The sequence below is a fragment of the Protomyctophum parallelum genome (assembly GCF_964188405.1).
Source record: "Protomyctophum parallelum genome assembly, chromosome: 13".
Lineage (NCBI taxonomy): Eukaryota > Metazoa > Chordata > Actinopteri > Myctophiformes > Myctophidae > Protomyctophum > Protomyctophum parallelum.
This window is the reverse complement of record NC_139708.1, coordinates 41,694,633-41,712,664: the sequence shown is the minus strand read 5'-3', so window position 1 is coordinate 41,712,664 and position 18,032 is coordinate 41,694,633. Positions and strand designations below refer to the sequence as shown.

The window sequence follows — 18,032 nt, the reverse complement described above, 5'->3', positions numbered from 1 at the left end:
CTCTCTCCCCCAGGTCTCCCTCTCTCACGCTGGGTGTCTCTCTCCCCCCCCAGGTCTCTCTCTCTCACGCTGGGTGTCTCTCTCCCCCAGGTCTCGATCTCTCACGCTGGGTGTCTCTCTCCCCCAGGTCTCGATCTCTCACGCTGGGTGTCTCTCTCCCCCAGGTCTCCCTCTCTCACGCTGGGTGTCTCTCTCCCCCAGGTCTCCCTCTCTCACGCTGGGCCGTTGCTCCATGTCGGCCCTGGCGGCTCGGCAGGAAGACGATGACTTCTGCGAGCTGTACAGCGAGGACTTTGAGCTGTGCACCGACACCGAGACGCCCGACGGCGAGCCTCCACGGGGGGCCGCCATCGCAGCCGCCGGGGTGAGGCGGCTAGCTCGCCGCGGAGCCGGCGGCGGCGGCAGCACCGGGCTCTGCAGCGAAATTGACACGGAAGAGGAGGAGGAAGACGAGGAAGACGAGGAGGAGGAGGCCGACCCTGTACCCGTGACCGCCCTCATCCTACTCACCCAGGTGCTGACCTCGCGTCACCATGCAGTCTTTCCACCTCGGAGGAAAGCCCAGTCTTTGTCACTAAATCGCTGTGTGAACCAGTCTGGAGCGGATGGTCATTTACGTCATGCTGTAGTCATGCACTGATTTGTAGACATCAGGCAGGAAACCACAACCGGAATAAGAACTACCCCAAATAATTCCCCACAGTCATCATTTTAGGGCCTATATAAAATAAAATGTCCCCGTGGGATAGCACAGCTATACAAATGCTAAATAGTCTCTGGAAAGTATACACTCACATTTGTATTAAAAAAAATCACACCAGTGTGAACCGAGTGGTGCAACTCCCGTCTATTGGTTCTCTGTATCATTCCAATTTGTATCGTCCAATTTCTTCTCTGTATCGTTCCAATTTCTTCTCTGTATCGTTCCAATTTCTTCTCTGTACTCTGGTGCCCCCTACTGGTATAAATAAGTAACATACTCGTGCTCACATATACAAACATGCATACAGGTACCTTACCTACCTACCTAGGTACACGGACATTGCTGGATGTAGCAGTGGTTGCACCACTCAAAAATCTGCATAACTACGCTGCATCAAGGATTTTATTGGGTAGGCCCTAAAATTATGAATGCGGAAATTTATTTTGGGTACTTCTGAATGATCCCGGTTTGTGGTTTCCTGCCTGTTGAGTACAAATCAGTGACTACAAGATGACGCAAATTGCCATCTGCAAGGAATCCTTCCCAGTCAGGTGCAGTGCTGAACCTGTCTCCATTATAATTTACGAATTTACATTTTTTGTTTTGTTCTCATCGCTATCGGGCAGAAACCGCAGCGCTTAGTGCCATACTACTTGATCATACTACAGCGTCACATAATTAAAGTATATAAAATATAAATATAAAAAACTAAAATAGCTGATCTACAAGCTCAAAATGTGCCGTTTCGTGCTGTGTTTCACGCTTGTTTATCTGCTATTTTGCTTTATTAGCAACTACAAGTGAAAGTTGCTCTTGACTTAAAGGACTACTGCTTTCAAATAAAAAAAATTAAGTACCGGTAAGTACAATTTGTTAGAGCTGCACTATGTAACTTACCGGTAGTATTCAATGGCACAAATTAAAAGTAAACTTTCTTGTTTTTATATCAATGCATTGCTGTATTAACATACATGTATTAGTTCAGTGGTTTTCAAACTTTTTAATATCAAGGCCCATTATTTATTCTGCATTTGAGCCACGGACCACCATTTGATGAGATTTAGCCTTGCAGACCCAAAACTAAAGCATATGTCCCCATGTCCTTGCTGTATTGATGTTGGTACCATTAGGAGAGACAACAGGCAAACGTTGATCAAAATAACAATTATTCTACATTCTCTAATTGTGTAGACTTCTTGTAAATTAAGTAATGCAGATGTTTAACAATCATTTAACTCTTGAGTGTAAAATGGAACCAAATGGACCCTTACTGGTCAATTTGGTTCCATTTTACACTCTCAACAGTTAACTGGGGACCACCTGGAAGCAGAAATAAGTTAGGGATGTCCGCACACCGTTCTTAAGCTCCCGGTAGTTTTATTTAGACCACCTGGAAGCCCCTCAAAGACATACCGTGGTTCCCTGGACGGCCGGGGCCACTGGTTGAGAACACACTGTATCAGTTGGATGACCTAGCTGTTTGTTTCCATGCAGGTGGTGTACTGGTACCTGGTGCTGCCCCTGCCTCCCTACGTGTGCGCGGTGGTGCACGGCGTGGTGGGGGGCTTCATGCTGGCCGTGCTGGTGCTCTGGCTGTCCGCCCAGCGGGAGGGCTCTGTGTCCAGGCTGAGGCGGAGGTGGAGGCGGAGGGGGAGGGGAGGGGACCACTGGAACCTGGCCCAGCTGGACATCAAGCAGCCTGCCATATTCAAGGTGAGTGAGGACGGACGGTGGACGCTGTGCGCTTTTCTAGCTCCCTAGTTTTATTATCACTATCCTGTATCCTGCATGTATCCTGTATCCTGTGTGAGTTTAATCTCTCCTGATTGGATGAAATGGGATGCACATGCACGCAGATTAGACACACCAACAGACCGACGTGCGGAAACAGCGGTCGGACATATGTGGTGGAACATGCACTGCTCCCGTGCTTGGGTTTGAGGTAGGCTGTCGGTCTAATGACAGTCGGACCAATAGTATGTCTAAACCAGGGGGGCAGTCAGCCAGATATTTCGTGAAGCCTCATTTAAAATCGGTAGTTCATATAATGGCCTGTTGTGGCGCTGGACTGGACCCAAAAAGCCCCATAGCTCCATAGAGGCCCATGTATTTTGGCCCAACTTCACCTAGACTGTATTACCTTAATAAACATGGTCATGAATACTTTCTTCTTCCAGTCACTAGTTTAAAGTCTCATTTCTAATGTCATAATATTCTTTTTGGAAAATTATGGTCCCATTAATAAAAAAAATGACCATAAAGTCGCGTATGTTTTGAGGGGCGTGGCTACCGTTACAGTCTATGATCAGGATTCCCCACCCACTCGAGTCAAAATAAAAACCAACGGAGAAGAAGGGGGGAAGTCCCGCCTCGTTGTCTGGGCAGCCAATGACCAGCTGGTATACAAAACGGAGCCAGCCAATGGCCAGCTGGTACCAAAGATGGCGACTTACATCAGGAATTAGCATATTATTACAGGCTTCATTTTACGTTCATGTTAGACCCGGGGAACGCTTTGTCCATATTTTTTACAGTCTATGGTCTAAACTAAAGCCCGTACCAGATGAAATTGGTATCCTGACCTGTTACTCACTATAAACACACTATATAACAAATAATTGCTATCTGAATATAGAGCTATTTAACACTTATTTTAACACAAATACTATGACTTACACCACACCCCTTTAAGTGCAAGGTACCGGCACATCAACAATGTTTGGAGCTAATGCTCTGCTTCAGACTAACAGGCACACCGTCTGGCTCTGGTGGGTGTGTGCCAGTAAACTGCACTCACAAGGGAGTGACAGTCTTTCATGTTTTTATTGCTGGTCCAGCACACACTTTAGATAGATGGTATTTGAGCAACTAGTACTACAGTGTACTATATGCATCAGAATGAATCACTGGTACAATCTGTAGATAATCTGACGATCTTCTCTCTTGTCAGTTGAGTTCATTGCTAGATATATATTTCAGTTAGATTTATAGTTTCTTATGAATATACACAATTGTGTCTGCTGTAAAAGTGATATAATGTTGTTTAGATTTAGCTTTAGTACGGCAATCTTCTCCAGGCCTGTAGTAGTTTCGCCTGGCTGCTGTCAGTACATGAGATGAATGGATAGTGTAGCCTCTAACTGCAGCTGACATCATCCGCTTCAGCCTCGCCCCACGGCCTGCATAGAGGATGTGCATGATGAGAGCATCAGGCCCTCCCTATGTCTCTGTCTGTCTGTCTGTCTGTCTGTCTGTCTGTCTGTCTGTCTGTCTGTCTGTCTGTCTGTCTGTCTGTCTGTCTGTCTGTCTGTCTGTCTGTCTGTCTGTCTGTCTGTCTGTCTGTCTGTCTGTCTGTCTGTCTGTCTGTCTGTCTGTCTGTCTCTGTCTCTCTCTCTCTTTCTTTCTTTCGGGGTGCATACTTAGTTTAGACTATATTGGTTAGACATAGGTTAAGGTTAGGTTTAGGTGTGCTGCCCCGTGGGAGGTTAGGTTTAGGGTGAGGGTTTGAGATAGGTTGTAGTTGTAGGACTAATGACTGGTCTAACCAATGACTAGTCTAAACCAAAAACTGTCTAAACTTAAGTACTGCACCCCTCTCTTTCTCCTGTCGCTATCTGTCTGTATCCGTCTCTCTCTGTCTCTGGTAGTGAGTGAGGACTCGGAGGCCTGAGATACATATTTAACTATGTCTTAAAGTGCTTATAGGACGTGCAGCGAGTTCCATTAGAGTGAAAGTAGACAAGTAACAGAATGGTGTGGGACAGTTGGTGTGGTTGAAATATTATGCAGGTATACGCTGTATACCCACTTCTTATGTCAGTGGCCATTGCGTGTGCTCACTTCTAGGCTAGTGTGCAGTGTTGTTTGTTGTCAGGACTGACGATAACGTAAATGACGACGTCAACGCCCCTTTTTCCAGGACTAAGACGGACTAAAACGAACGACACTAAAATAATTCATTCGATACTTGCTCCACTTGCAAACAGCTGTCACAGTGTTGTGGTTAGTGGTTGTTAAAATGACAAGTATACACATGAGCTCAACCGATGCGTTTCAGGGACAAATGTGGCTCTAAAAAATGCTCTCTTTCTATATTTCACTAGCGTGATTTGGCTTTTTGTTCATAAATCCCACTGTCCCTTCCATAGATATCCTACTATAAATGCACACAATATCTGTCCGTATGTGTGCGACTGTGCGTATGTGTCATGTCTGACATGGAGCTCCATATGGACACAGACAGACACATGGGCACAACGGCCTCCGACAACCAACCCGTACAGCAGGTTTACAAAACTCGGTGGGGCTTGCATTCTCACTGGTCTAGTAATAATACTACTACTACTACTACTACTACTACTACTACTACTAATAATAATAATAATAATAATAATAATAATAATAATAATAATAGATCAGGCAACACAAAGACAGTCTATTGTGTTTACTGTATGTGCCTCGCCTTGACGTCAACCTTGTGGCCTGTGGTAGCAGTATATTCACATAAACAATCTCCTGTCCTGGAGTCCCTTATTATGAAGGACTTTTGACATCACAGTAGTAGTTGTCCTACAATGATCCACACGCGTAGCCAGACAAGTATTCCACAATCTCTGAATGATATATCCACGTTTTTCCCCACCAACGTATACTGGTGCTCCTCGTGTGTTTGCTTTGCTTCGTTAAGGCCATGTTGCCATGTCTGCTTATTATAAGCCACCTTTGACTTGTTGTTTCTGTAAAGTCACTTGCAAATAAATTATTGGTATAGTTGCTGGTTGATGTTTTTTTGGGCTTGATTCTGAAGTGTATAGTAGTTGCTTATTTGGGCTTGCTTCCACATTTCTTCACATCAAGGAACCCCAGATTAATTATGTAATTGTCCACAGACATCCATCTGAACATATTTTGTGCCTTTTTGTTTTAAAAATATTAAAAATATTTTGATTTATTTAAATAACGGATGTACAACTTCACCATGTGTCACTTTGAGCTTGTAGATCAGCTATTTTCATTTGTGCTTGTTTTCATAGACCTGGCCACTTGAATTTATGCATGGGCTTATGGGCTGTAAGAAAAAGGTGAATGGGACTATAAGTAAGGAAGCTGGAAGCGTTCACAAAAATATATTTTAAATTATCTTTACATTTAATTTTTGTATTTTCTTTTCTGCTAATCAACAAGCTATGTATATGCTTAGATGATTTCTATTTCTATTATAATAAATTTGCGTGACTGTAAAGACGAAACGGAAGTGAGGATGAGGCTCCACTTCCGCTTTTTATTTTACTCATGATAGAATAGCTCTTCCGTTGGTCCAGACTGTATGATGAAGCATTTGGAAATTGCCAGCTCTGTCCTCGCTGACAGACACATCATAATAGTGGCAACTGGCAATTAACACACCCACTTGTATCAGGCTTTAACATATGATCCATTAAATAGTACAGTTGGCCTACAGACATTCATTGATTTGACGACTGAAGCAATAAAAGAGCCATCTCTTTATAATCACATTCAATTACAATTTAGATGCATGCGTGTATGTGTGTGTCCAGTGTGGGACTGGAGTTTATCCAGACATATTGCATGAAGCAAGAGTTAAAGGTTAACATTCCCACTCTCTCATCGATGAGAGAGGTTTGACCGGGTTGACCAAGCAAAAAGGTTGAAAACCCCCAAACGCAGGAGAAATGCTGGCGCAGGAGCAGCAAACTCAGGAGAAATGGTCAAATAAAAGGAGTCTCCTCTCTCCTGTAAAACGCAGGAGGGTTGGTATATATATACCACAAATCATAAAACCAATGAAACTAAATGCCAATAAGGAGCTCTGCAGCCTCTGGGCTTTGCAAACTGGAGGCAACTCTAGTATGTGTGTGGTTTGATCAGCAGATCTGAACCATTTGCCTTATTATTATATCAGATATTGTCTCTCAGGGAACATAGGTGGAAACCTCATACGTCCAAAACTGTCACTTTTCAGGATCCAAATAAAGAAATAACAAAGGTAGCAGATCGACAAGCTCAAAACACGTTGCTCCGCGTCACGTTTCATGCTTGTAGATCTGCTAATTTGGATGCCTTTGTGTGACACTGTATAGAATGATCAAGCAGGACGTACATCTGCAGAAATAAAACAAAACACAAAAACTTAAAATACGGAGATAAGAGGTTTCTGCCCAACAGCATGAACAATATGCTGTATCACCAGGGTTCAATGTTAACACGAAGATCAATGAACAGGAGGAATGTCGTCTCCACAACTCTGTCCCATTTTAAAAAAATGCTCTAAAAAGATGACGTAGGCCTACGAGCTCGCAGTGCTGTACTTTTGTGATCTGTCCATCACTGATTTCCCCTGATGTTTCAAAGTGATTGGTTTTTCCACGCAGAGCCGTGGTGGGAACAGATAAACCAGTGGCCTCTGGATGAGGTTTGGATGTGCTGCCACCTCAAAGCTCAGATTACATTTCTCCTCCAGACACTCCTGGGGGGGGGGGGGGGGGGGGGGGTTCTCCTAGAGCCCAAAACAATCAGCTGAGAGAGAGACAGATTGTTCGCACGCACGCGCGCGCGCGCGCACGCACACACACACACACACACACACACACACACACACACACACACACACACACACACAAACCCTGTCTGCTGTATAGACCAGTTGTTCCCAAACTGTGGTGCGTGCAGTGCCGTGCACCCCTTGTGGTGCGCGAGCACTAGGTGGTGCACGACATGAAAAGGCTAATGGTTTTATTGTCTCCACCAGGCCGAAGGCATGGGGAGAGAGTATGTTTTGCACTCCGTCCGTCCGTCCGTGTGTCCGTCCGTCCGTCCGTGACAAGCTAATCTCGGCCACCGTTAACCCGGTCGATGCCACATTTTGCACACACACTCCCTGGATGCCAACGATGAACCTCTGCCCCAAAATTTCCAGAACGGCCTGTTATAGCGCCACCAGGAGGCCGCTTTGTGCAAAACAAGTTTTTGCACAGTACACCTACAGATTTTGTCCAAAAATCCCGCAAATCGTTACACAGTATCTCCATAGTCATGTGCTCAAGACGGATGTGTCTGATATTTCATATTCCATCCTAATTGGCTTAACATTGGCTTTCAAATTTTGCAGGATTGGCCTGTTTTGAACAAAAAACCTCAAATCATGAACGCAGCGTGCAATTTCACGTGAAATCTTTCACGCACTTTCCTACTAGGCTGAGGAATATAGCCCACCCATTTCACATTGCCCTGTTATAGCGCCACCAACAGGTGGATTGTGCATGCGTGCCATCAACACGGATCTGCACCATTTCCCATATTCCATCCTGATTGGCAAAGATTGGAACAAACAAACAAAAAACATGTTTATATTACTCCTAAATATTCCTATCCTCCTGGTGGAGACCTGTGCCCAGAAGGGCACTTTTTCTAGTTTTAAATAATATTAACATATTATGCCAATACATGGCAAGTATATAGCATATGCTGCAAATAGATGCCATATTCAGGTTAATATATGTGCATATATGTGGATAAATAAGAAATATAATATCTCTATATAGCTTATGCAATTTGGTGGGTGCGTCTGCTAGGTTGGGAGGTAACGGGGGGTGCACAGCCATAAAGGTTTGGGAACCGCTGGTATAGACTATAGACCACAGAAGTTGGACATGATTTAGGCCACACATCCTACCTGGGTTGCAATTTATTTTCTCTGCATTCTGAATTCCCATATACTTTGTCGTCAGGACTGTGTGCAGGTTTCTGACAGCAAAGATATACGAGAACCTTTGTTCTCCGTGGAACATGACGACAGACAACTTGACTTAGTAGGCTAATATTATTAATAATATATTAGCAATTTCTCTGCCCCATGAAGTTCAGACTAAAAGGCCAAATGCAAACAAATGCAACAACAAATGCAAATGCAAAGGCAACTGCATGCTCAACTGTTTGTAGCAGATATAGACTCTAGCAGACAGCTGCTGAATAAATCGATCATGCTAATGGATCCAATTCCTTATCAATTATTTTTCCTTGGCTTACCGGAAGTTGGTATGAAAGTCAAAGCTTTATTTGGAACGACATTAATTTGTGGCAGTGATTTGATTTCAATGACATGACTCTCTCAATTTGCGAGACGTGACGTATAGCATATACAGTAGGTCCCGCTATGGAATCGATGAGAGAATCGATGCCAAAACCTTCAGGTAATTTTCAATAACTTCGGAATGGACTCCAATTCCAATTCTAGATGTATTCATCAGTGGTGGAAAAAGTACTCAATTGTTTTACTTTACTAAAAATACGAATACTGCAATTTAGAACTACTTCGTTACAAGTAAAAGTACTAAATGTAAAAGTACTCATTGTACACAGTCCCATTTAACATGTTCAAAATGTGTACAGAATATTTTGAAAATAGCAGATCTACAAGCTCACAATGCGTTGCATTGCGACGCATTGTGAGCTTGTAGATCTGCTATTTTCAAATGGCCGAAATGTATAGGGTTGAAGTGGTTAATGTATGTTTTCAAAAAAAAATTAAATCGCCAAAGTAACTAGTAACTAAAGTTTTCAAAAAATTAAGTAAAGTAAAAATGTGGGCTCTGAGATGTACAGTGGAGTAGAAGTAAAAGTACTGGAAGTTGGAAATAATCAAGTAAAGTACAAATACCTCAAAATTGTACTTAGTTACTTTCCACCACTGGTATTCATACATGTTGTACGTCCTCCCCTCCGTCGTCCACTCCACAGGGCTGGATGAATGAGATCCAGAGCTACGACCCGGAGACGTACCACGCCACGCTGACCCACTCCGTGTACGTGCGTCTGGAGGGCTCCGTGCTGCGTCTGTCCAAACCCAACCGCAACGTGCCGCGCCGCGCCACGCACAACGAGCCCAAGCCCGACGTCACCTACATCAGCCAGAAGATCTACGACCTGACCGACAGCAAGGTGTGCGTGTGTGCGCATGTGTGGGTGTATGTGCAGGGTGGGTGCGTCACATGCGTGTGTACTGTGTACGTGTGTGTATATGTGGGTGCGTGCATGCGTGTGGCATGGCTGTCAAATCACACTCACCCCCATTTTATTTCTGCAGACCGCTCGTCCCCAGCAGCGGTTCCTGTGTTCATTGTATTCATTTTACTGAGGTTACATTTAGGAATAGGGTTCAGTTAGGCATATTTTTTACTGAGGTAACGCGTAACGTCTATATGAATACCATGGTGGTGACGGTTCCGAAGTCTCCGGATTTGACCCGTGACAAACACGTTTTGGGGGCGAGTGTTCTTATTCATTACAGAGACCCCAAAGACATACATTAGTATTTGTCAGTGTTGTGAAGCGTGGTGCGTGTATGTGTATTCCCCCTCGCAGATCCACCTGGTGCCTCAGAGTCTGGCCAGGAAGCGGGTGTGGAACAAGAAGTATCCCATCTGCATCCAGCTGGCCAAGCAGGAGGACTTCATGTCCAAGGCCCAGGGGGACGCCGCAGGGGACGACAAGCCGCCCGGGGCCGGCGAGAAACCAGACAGGCTGGACAACAAGAGGGACAGTCTGGACAAGGACAACAGACTGGACAAGGACAGACTGGACAAGGGGGAGAAGGTGGAAAAGGGCGAGAAGTGCGAGGCTCCTCCGGGCCCCGTGGCAGAGGAGCCCAAGAGGCCGGCGGCGGCGGCGGCGGCGCAGACGGACCTGACCATCTACCTGTTTGGGAGGACGGGTCGGGAGAAGGAGGAGTGGTTCCGCCGCTTCCTGCTGGCGTCCAGACTCAAGTCAGACGGGAGGAGTGGAGTTTCCAAGAGTGGTCGGTTCAACACGCACGCACAAACCATCCGCATCTGTCTAAATAACATGCTATCTATACATTTTCTATCTTTATTTTTTTTGTCGTAGCATATATATAAAACAGAAATGCCAATATACATGGAAAATATATACAGTAAGAAAAAAAAACATTCTGCTACTAAATTATATAAATATTTTAACACTTGCCTTGACAATGCAAACGTACGTTTTCTGCCAATGAAGCTCAATTGAATTGAATTGATATCAAAACCTTGTAACCTTTGTGTTTCTGCACCCTACGTATTTCTGTCACCCATTCTCATTCCCCCCCCCCCCCCCCATTTCCCCCTTTCCCCAGCCTTCCCGCCCACTCCTCCCAGCCGCAGCGGCAGCCTTCCTCCAGGCGGTGGCGGTGTGGAGGCTGACGAGGGCAGAGCCATCAGGCAGAAGGTGCTGCTGGACTACCACGTCTACATGGCCAAGTATGTGAACGGCCAGGACCTGGTGGACAGCCCCACGGCTACCTGCACAAGCCCCGTACGCAGCCCCGAGAGCAGCCCCAGAGCGCCCAAGAAGGTACCGCGCAACATGGATGCATGGATAGACAGATGACAGGCTTATGTAGATATGTATGTAGGACATGATGTATTCATGAATTCCATGCCATATAGCCCTGCAGTCCTTTTCAACCGTCATTCATATCAATCCTAACTAACTATAACATATCAATCCTGGTTGAGTAATTGTACTGCAAGTTGCTGGGTATGTGTACTGTATGTATGTTTAATATGTCTATATTCTTCCCAGCTAAGTCCTGCCCTATGTGGGAGCTAACTATTTCCGTAGACAACGCCCTGGTAAAGTCTGTCCCAACAGCCAGGAATCTTGGTGTTGTCCTGGAGAGTCAGCTCTCGTTCAAAACTCACATCACAGCTGTCACTCGATCCTGTAGGTTCACACGCAGTGGTAACCAACCTTTTCAAGCCCAAGAGCCCATTTTATTCCCAATTGTAAGCCAAGATCTACCACTAAAACGTGTTAGAAAAAACACTTGTTTTTTTGCTATTTCTGACAGGCTCAATGCATGTGCACACATCCACACAAAGACTAAAGCTTAAATAAGAATAAAAACTTATAGTAAGTTATATTATCAATGTCAAATAATATTAAAGGACCTATAACATAGAATTCAACTTTTTCCATTTCTTTTCTGTTTTTGGAGCTCCCATATGTGTTTTCTATCCCCACAAATAACCAATTTTGAACAATCAGGCTTTCATATCATATCAGGTGCTTTAATAGAAATTGCTCTCAGGAACAGCTCAACTGATCAATGTCATCCTACTTTGTATAATTCCTCCTCTTCTTAAGTATTCAGTTCCAAATTTGCATTTCCACTTTGTTTACAATGTCCACCATTGTCGATTTTCCAAGCTGGCATGGAATGGAAACAACCTGGTTTTATCTAGCATCAGTATTATAATGACTCAAATATTAAATAATCTGCATCTGCACCCCCACCACCTCAGGACATTGTGGTACTGCAGGCTGCAGCTAAAACTGCTTTCAAAGTCCAGAAAGAAATGACAAGGCCTGGTTATATCAGTGGTGATTGAGGCTCAAAACCATTAGAAATAACTTTGAGGGACATAGACAATATGATATTAAATATTAAAAGCCATTTTAGAAAGTATGTTATTTGCGCTTTAAGACAAATGTATTAGAAATAAAAAATATTAGGACAAAAATACAAATAAACTTCTTTGTTGAGTTTTTGTTTTAATAAAACAAAATGCAAAGGACATGAATTGCTTTTACAGCACAATATTTTGTTTCTCATTTCAATGAATATTCACATATTTGTAAAGTTTGAACGCCAACTTTTAACCAAACGTGGGAGAAACACTGTGCACGGCTGCACGCACAAATAAAGAGTGCACTCGCGCACGCACATGACGGATTATTATCGATCAAAACAATCCTTAGCGTCGCTTACAAAAGCATGTGTTACAAAATCACCGACCTGGATGGATACATATCAGTGGTCCATCCATTGTGTGACCTGATTAACGAGCAACGGTAGGCAGCCGAGTAAGTTAACAGCTTAGTAAATTAATAGTCTACCGTAGCTGTGTGTCAGATGTTCTGTCTGAAGCAGTCAAAGCCAAGGAGAATGTTACAATTTAATTCACAATCGAGCATCTTGTCATGTTTTGACAGCGGCACTAAACATTTTGACAATTTGTCATAGTGATATTTATCCAGCCAGGTCGGTGATTACTTATCATTCATGCTGTGCAACACGCTAAGGATTGTTTTGATCGATAATAATCCGTCATGTGCGAGTGCCGAGTGCACTCTTTATTTGTGCGTGCAGCCGTGCAGTGTTAAAAGTTGGCGTTCGAACTTTACAAATAATAATATTGAATAATATTCAACGTGTCGGGGACGCTATCATGCTGCGTTCACTCTGATGCTCTCATTGCTCTGTGTGCTGCCTGCGACGGGAACAACAGACACACAGCACATGAGCACAGAGTGCTAAAAGGGGGAGGGCCGAGGGCGGTGCGGTGGAAGCAAGGGGAACAGATCTTCAAGCTGAAATGCATCGAGCCTCTACACGTTGTTAGCTTGTAGATCTGCTCTTTTTTTGCGAACGACATTCTGCTGTGTATTGCTGCAGACACTTCGGGATCGACTTGAAAGGTTCCCGCGAGCTACTGGTAGCTCGCGAGCCCCTGGTTGGTTACCCCTGCTCTATAACATACGACGAATTAGACCGTTCCTCACCCAGGAATCAGCCCAGCTCCTAATCCAGACAACAGTCTTGTCAAAACTCGACTATTGTAACTCCCTCCTTACTGGCCTACCAGCATGTGCACTTAAGCCTCTCCAGCTGATCCAAAATGCCGCAGCTCGCTTGGTCTTCAACCAGCCAAAATTCTCACAGGTCTCCACCCTGCTCCGCTCCTTTCACTGGCTCCCGATCGCTGCCCACACAGAATACAAAACTCTGATGCTGGCATTCAAAGCAAACAAAGGTATGGCTCCCCCATATCTTGCAAGTATGATTGAACCCTATACAAACCCTCCCACACACTCAGATCAGCCAACGCAGGGAAGCTGGAAGTACCCTCACTAAAAACGCCGGGACAACGCTCCACACGTCCCAAACTCTTCTCCCTTCTGGCTCCAAAACTGTGGAATGCACTTCCCATTGCAGTCAGAACTGCAGCATCACTCCCAACTCATGGCCCATAGCACTTACCCTACCCTCTTAGATAGCATTTCTGTAGACTTAGATAGCATTTGATACAGACTTATAGCATGCTATGTAGACAGTACTATAATTGCATTGTATGTACTGTTGTCATAGTACATATGTCATAGTCATAGTACATATGTATAGCATAGTAGTATACGTGTATAGTTTATATGTATAGTTTCATTATATAGATATTCCACTGTTACTTTCTTAGCTTACGCATGTTTCATGATAAATGCTTTTTATGTGATGTATTCCCATGCTTTTTTGTTCTTGCTTAATGTAAATCGCTCTGGAATAAGAGCGTCTGCTAAATGCCTAAATTGTAATTGTAATTATGTCGGGGTATATATGTATATATGTATGTCCGTAGCCTAATCAGGGACCATCATCTTTGGCAACACATTATGTCGTCATTGTAATATATCATAATATATCTGTTTCTTTTTAATGCGGTGATGCCATGGGTGAGCGCACCTCATGGCACGCTCTGCTTGCACACCAGTAGGCCATACATGGCCTACTGGTGTGCAAGGCTGCATTTCTAGTTAAATTAACTGAATCAACCCGTCCTGGATTAGGAGACAATTAGGCTCAGCAAGAACATCTTGCTCATGCCTTGAAGCAGTGATATTATAATATAATAATATGTCTCCTCTCATGCATGTCACCATCAGTTGCTCAGTGGTCCAGAGGAGAGCGGAGAGCCTGAGGCTTGGGTCAACGCTCTGCTGGGAAGGATCTTCTGGGACTTCCTGGGAGAGAGATACTGGGCCAACGTGGTCTCCAAGAAGATCCAGATGAAGCTCAGTAAGATCAGGGTGAGTGGCGAGCACACATATTCACTATAGAACCTGCCCTGATCTGATTGCCCTGATCGATCTATTGGCTATAATTTGACTTTTTTGATGTCATTGGTTTCAGCAATTATGCAGCCAATGTGTCCCGATTCTTTGAGTTTTACGTTGGACGACATTGGTCCCGCCCCCTCCGTACGGCCAATCAGAAGCCACGAGTCGTTTTCTCCCATTTGGGCACAGAGATGGGAGGCTTTCCAGACTGTAAAGCGAAGCAAAAAATAATAATGATAACAATCACACCCGTGTGAAGTGAGGCGCTCTTATCATCATCACCTTCGTCTTCAATGTTTGTGTTTACGCAATCACTCAAAGCTGGCCATTCATTGTCAATGGCATTCAATGTTTGTGTTAAGACAATGTTTATGTTTACACAAACCCTCAAAGCTGGACATAGGAGGGGGCTATAGCACCCCTCAACAAGGAGTGAGTGTGGAGGGTTGGTATAAATGTCAACATTATGTCTCTTCCAGCTGCCGTATTTCATGAATGAGCTGACTCTGACAGCGCTGGACATGGGCTTCGCCATCCCCAAGATCCTACGCTCCTCCAAACCGTCTGTGGACCAACAAGGTAGGACAGAGAGCACTACACATAGCGTCAAGGACACCCACATTAACACAGTCAGGCAGGAACGCACGCACGCACGCACGCACGCACGCACGCACGCACGCACGCACGCACGCACGCACGCACGCACGCACGCACGCACGCACGCACGCACGCACGCACGCACGCACACACACACACACACACACACACACACACACACACACACACACACACTCACACGTCACACATCACACAGTGCCTTCTGCTTATGAAGTCCAGACTTTCTGGGCTGTCATGTCCACCTAGCTCAATAACGCAGAGTAATTATTCCTTTCCTGCCCCATCATCCATTATACTGACACCCTGACTACACTGGGCCTGTAGAGAGAGAGAGAGAGGGAGGGAGGGAGGGCGGGAGAGAGAGAGAGAGAGAGAGAGAGAGAGAGAGAGAGAGAGAGAGAGAGAGAAATCACAGAACAAGACAGAGACTGATAATGGCATGGCTTCTGTCGTGGAATTCTGGATCAATCAATAATTGATGAGGCAAGAGGAGTCAGAGACAGATATTCTAGGTAGTGGTGGATGTGCTTTTATAATGCATATCATGAGGGGACAGGGACACAGATTAAAAAAATAGCCTGTGCCTGTGGCAATGTTATTATAGCTTACTAAAAATAACGAAAGCTACACATTCAAATTTATAATATATATGTATAACAGTTGTTTGTGGATGGGGTTGGTGGTTCATATGTAACAGAGTTACATTTTTAAATGCGATCTTGTTAAGTTTTTCATATTAAACAATACTTTCCCTTTCAACCCTGCACCTGACAAAATAACCCAAAGTATACAAAACTAAAACTATTAAACACTAAGGGCTCCCTTACCCCTTATCCCTAAACGTATTTGCCATTTTTTACTATTTTAAACCATTTAAAAATAGTTCAACTAGCCAATCCGCATCGACACGTTGTTAGCTTGTAGATCGGCTATTTGTAACATTTTAAAATGTTTTAAAATGACAAATAAGTTTAGGGATAAGGGGTAAGGGATAAGGGCAAGATATAGGGCTAAAACTATAATAAAAACTATTGAGCATTTTCAGAAAATAAAAACGAACAAATCCGCTCTAAAAAACGAATTGAAATTTCCGGTAACTACATTTGAAAAAATGATATTCAAAACAAACTAAACTAAAATGAAAAGCTGTGGAGGAGGCACAGGACTTCTGAATCCTTGAGGTCTGATGCGAAGGCATCGGTTCTAGTCTTCTCTGGTAGCCCTTGAGTGACATATGGGGAGGGCTTGAATTCTTATGGGAATGTGCCGGGCTTCATCACGCGTGCCGTGACGTTCGTCACAGTGAATGCCAAAGGGACAACGCAGGAAAGAGTTGAACCCATTCAGGACGGGAACCCCTTTTAGTGTTTTAAGCATTATGTTATACTTTTGCTATTGAAGAAAATAGCAGATCTACAAGCTCATAGCGCGGCACTAGATCCTTTTAATATATATTATTTTTAGAGCGAACGTTTTTAACTCAAATATTTTCTTTTCGGGAGGGGGTGGTTCCTGGAACAACATATTTTCAGATGGGGGTCCGCAGCCAATTACATATAATTCTGTGGGTCCTTGACATGAAACAGTTTGAGAACCACTGTCATATAGAAATATAGTTTTTTTTCCAGAAAACTGTCAGGAGTTAATTTGAAGAGGGAACCGGGCCAGCCCGGCTTCACGCCATGACTGGGGGGGCACCGTCCTAGCATTACTAAAAGCATTAAACGTCATGTGAAATATATTCTGGCATTTTAGTCACTTGGCCTACTGTCTGGCAGTGGCAGCATGCCTAAAAATGTTTGGCCAGTGCAGTGATTTGCAAGATTAGCCGCGGTCGCGCATATACTCAAACACTTGCACGTGTCGCACACACACACACACACACACACGCGCACCCATGCACTGACGGTCTCATGCACTCACTCACGCACCCACGCACGCACACACATGCACGCAGGCACAGAGCCATGTTGTAAAAAGATGAAGGATGCAGTAATTGCATGGTTATACAGTAGCTTCACTTTGATGTAGAAAACAGCAGTTGGTTTGCTGTTTGAAGATATGCTTTCTTTTTTGTGATTAATGCTTTTTATTGTTTCCAGTAATATTGTGCCGTCTCAGCTGATATGGATAATATCCAGCTGGGTGTTCTCAGAATACAGTTCTACTGTCATTGGGCTATAGCTGGCTCAGTCACATGCGTGAACCAGGAGATGGACGCCAGCGCCCTCTCACTGTATAGAGAGGAACTGCGGTTATTCAACACAAGGTTCCTCTTTATTAGATGCATTCTCTTCTAGGCAGAAAGGGACAGTTTATAATCAGGGGGAAGTACATACATACATGGAAGTCCCACCCCCCCCCCCCCCCCCCCCCCCCCGCCTCTCTCTCTCTCTCTCTCTCTCTCTCTCTCTCTCACACACACACACACACACACACAGACATAGCAATATCAATCGTTCAGAAATTAAGTAAAAGTACCAATACTGCAATGTAGAAATACTCTGTTACAAGTAAAATTCCAGATTTCAACATTTACTCGGATCTCTCTAGGAATTGATCCCGTAGCTGGAACTGACTGACGCGCCATTCTAATGCCGTACTGTTTATTCGCTGTGTCAGCCCCAATAACGTCACACAGGTAGCGTATTTATTTCACCATGCAAAGAGTTGAGTACAGCATCAGATCTGCGTGATATTATAAATAAACCATAATTAGACAGATTACAGACACATGGATACTTCAGACTGAAACTGACTGTGAGGTTGTAGATCGGCTATTTTCAAAATAGCTGAAGTG

At 44.2% G+C, this 18,032-nt stretch overlaps 1 protein-coding gene across 2 annotated transcripts in view; it reads left to right on the top strand.

Moving 5' to 3' along the window:
- Positions 1–18,032, top strand: part of LOC310868798 (testis-expressed protein 2-like) — a 37,053-nt gene that overhangs the window by 3,621 nt on the left and 15,400 nt on the right. For both annotated transcript variants that reach the window (XM_083779266.1, XM_083779265.1), the window contains exons 5-11: positions 202–514; positions 2,198–2,416; positions 9,461–9,661; positions 10,085–10,517; positions 10,857–11,074; positions 14,441–14,584; positions 15,094–15,193. In XM_083779266.1, coding sequence (XP_083635392.1) covers positions 202–514; positions 2,198–2,416; positions 9,461–9,661; positions 10,085–10,517; positions 10,857–11,074; positions 14,441–14,584; positions 15,094–15,193 — 1,628 coding nt within the window. The remainder of the gene's footprint in view (positions 1–201; positions 515–2,197; positions 2,417–9,460; positions 9,662–10,084; positions 10,518–10,856; positions 11,075–14,440; positions 14,585–15,093; positions 15,194–18,032) is intronic.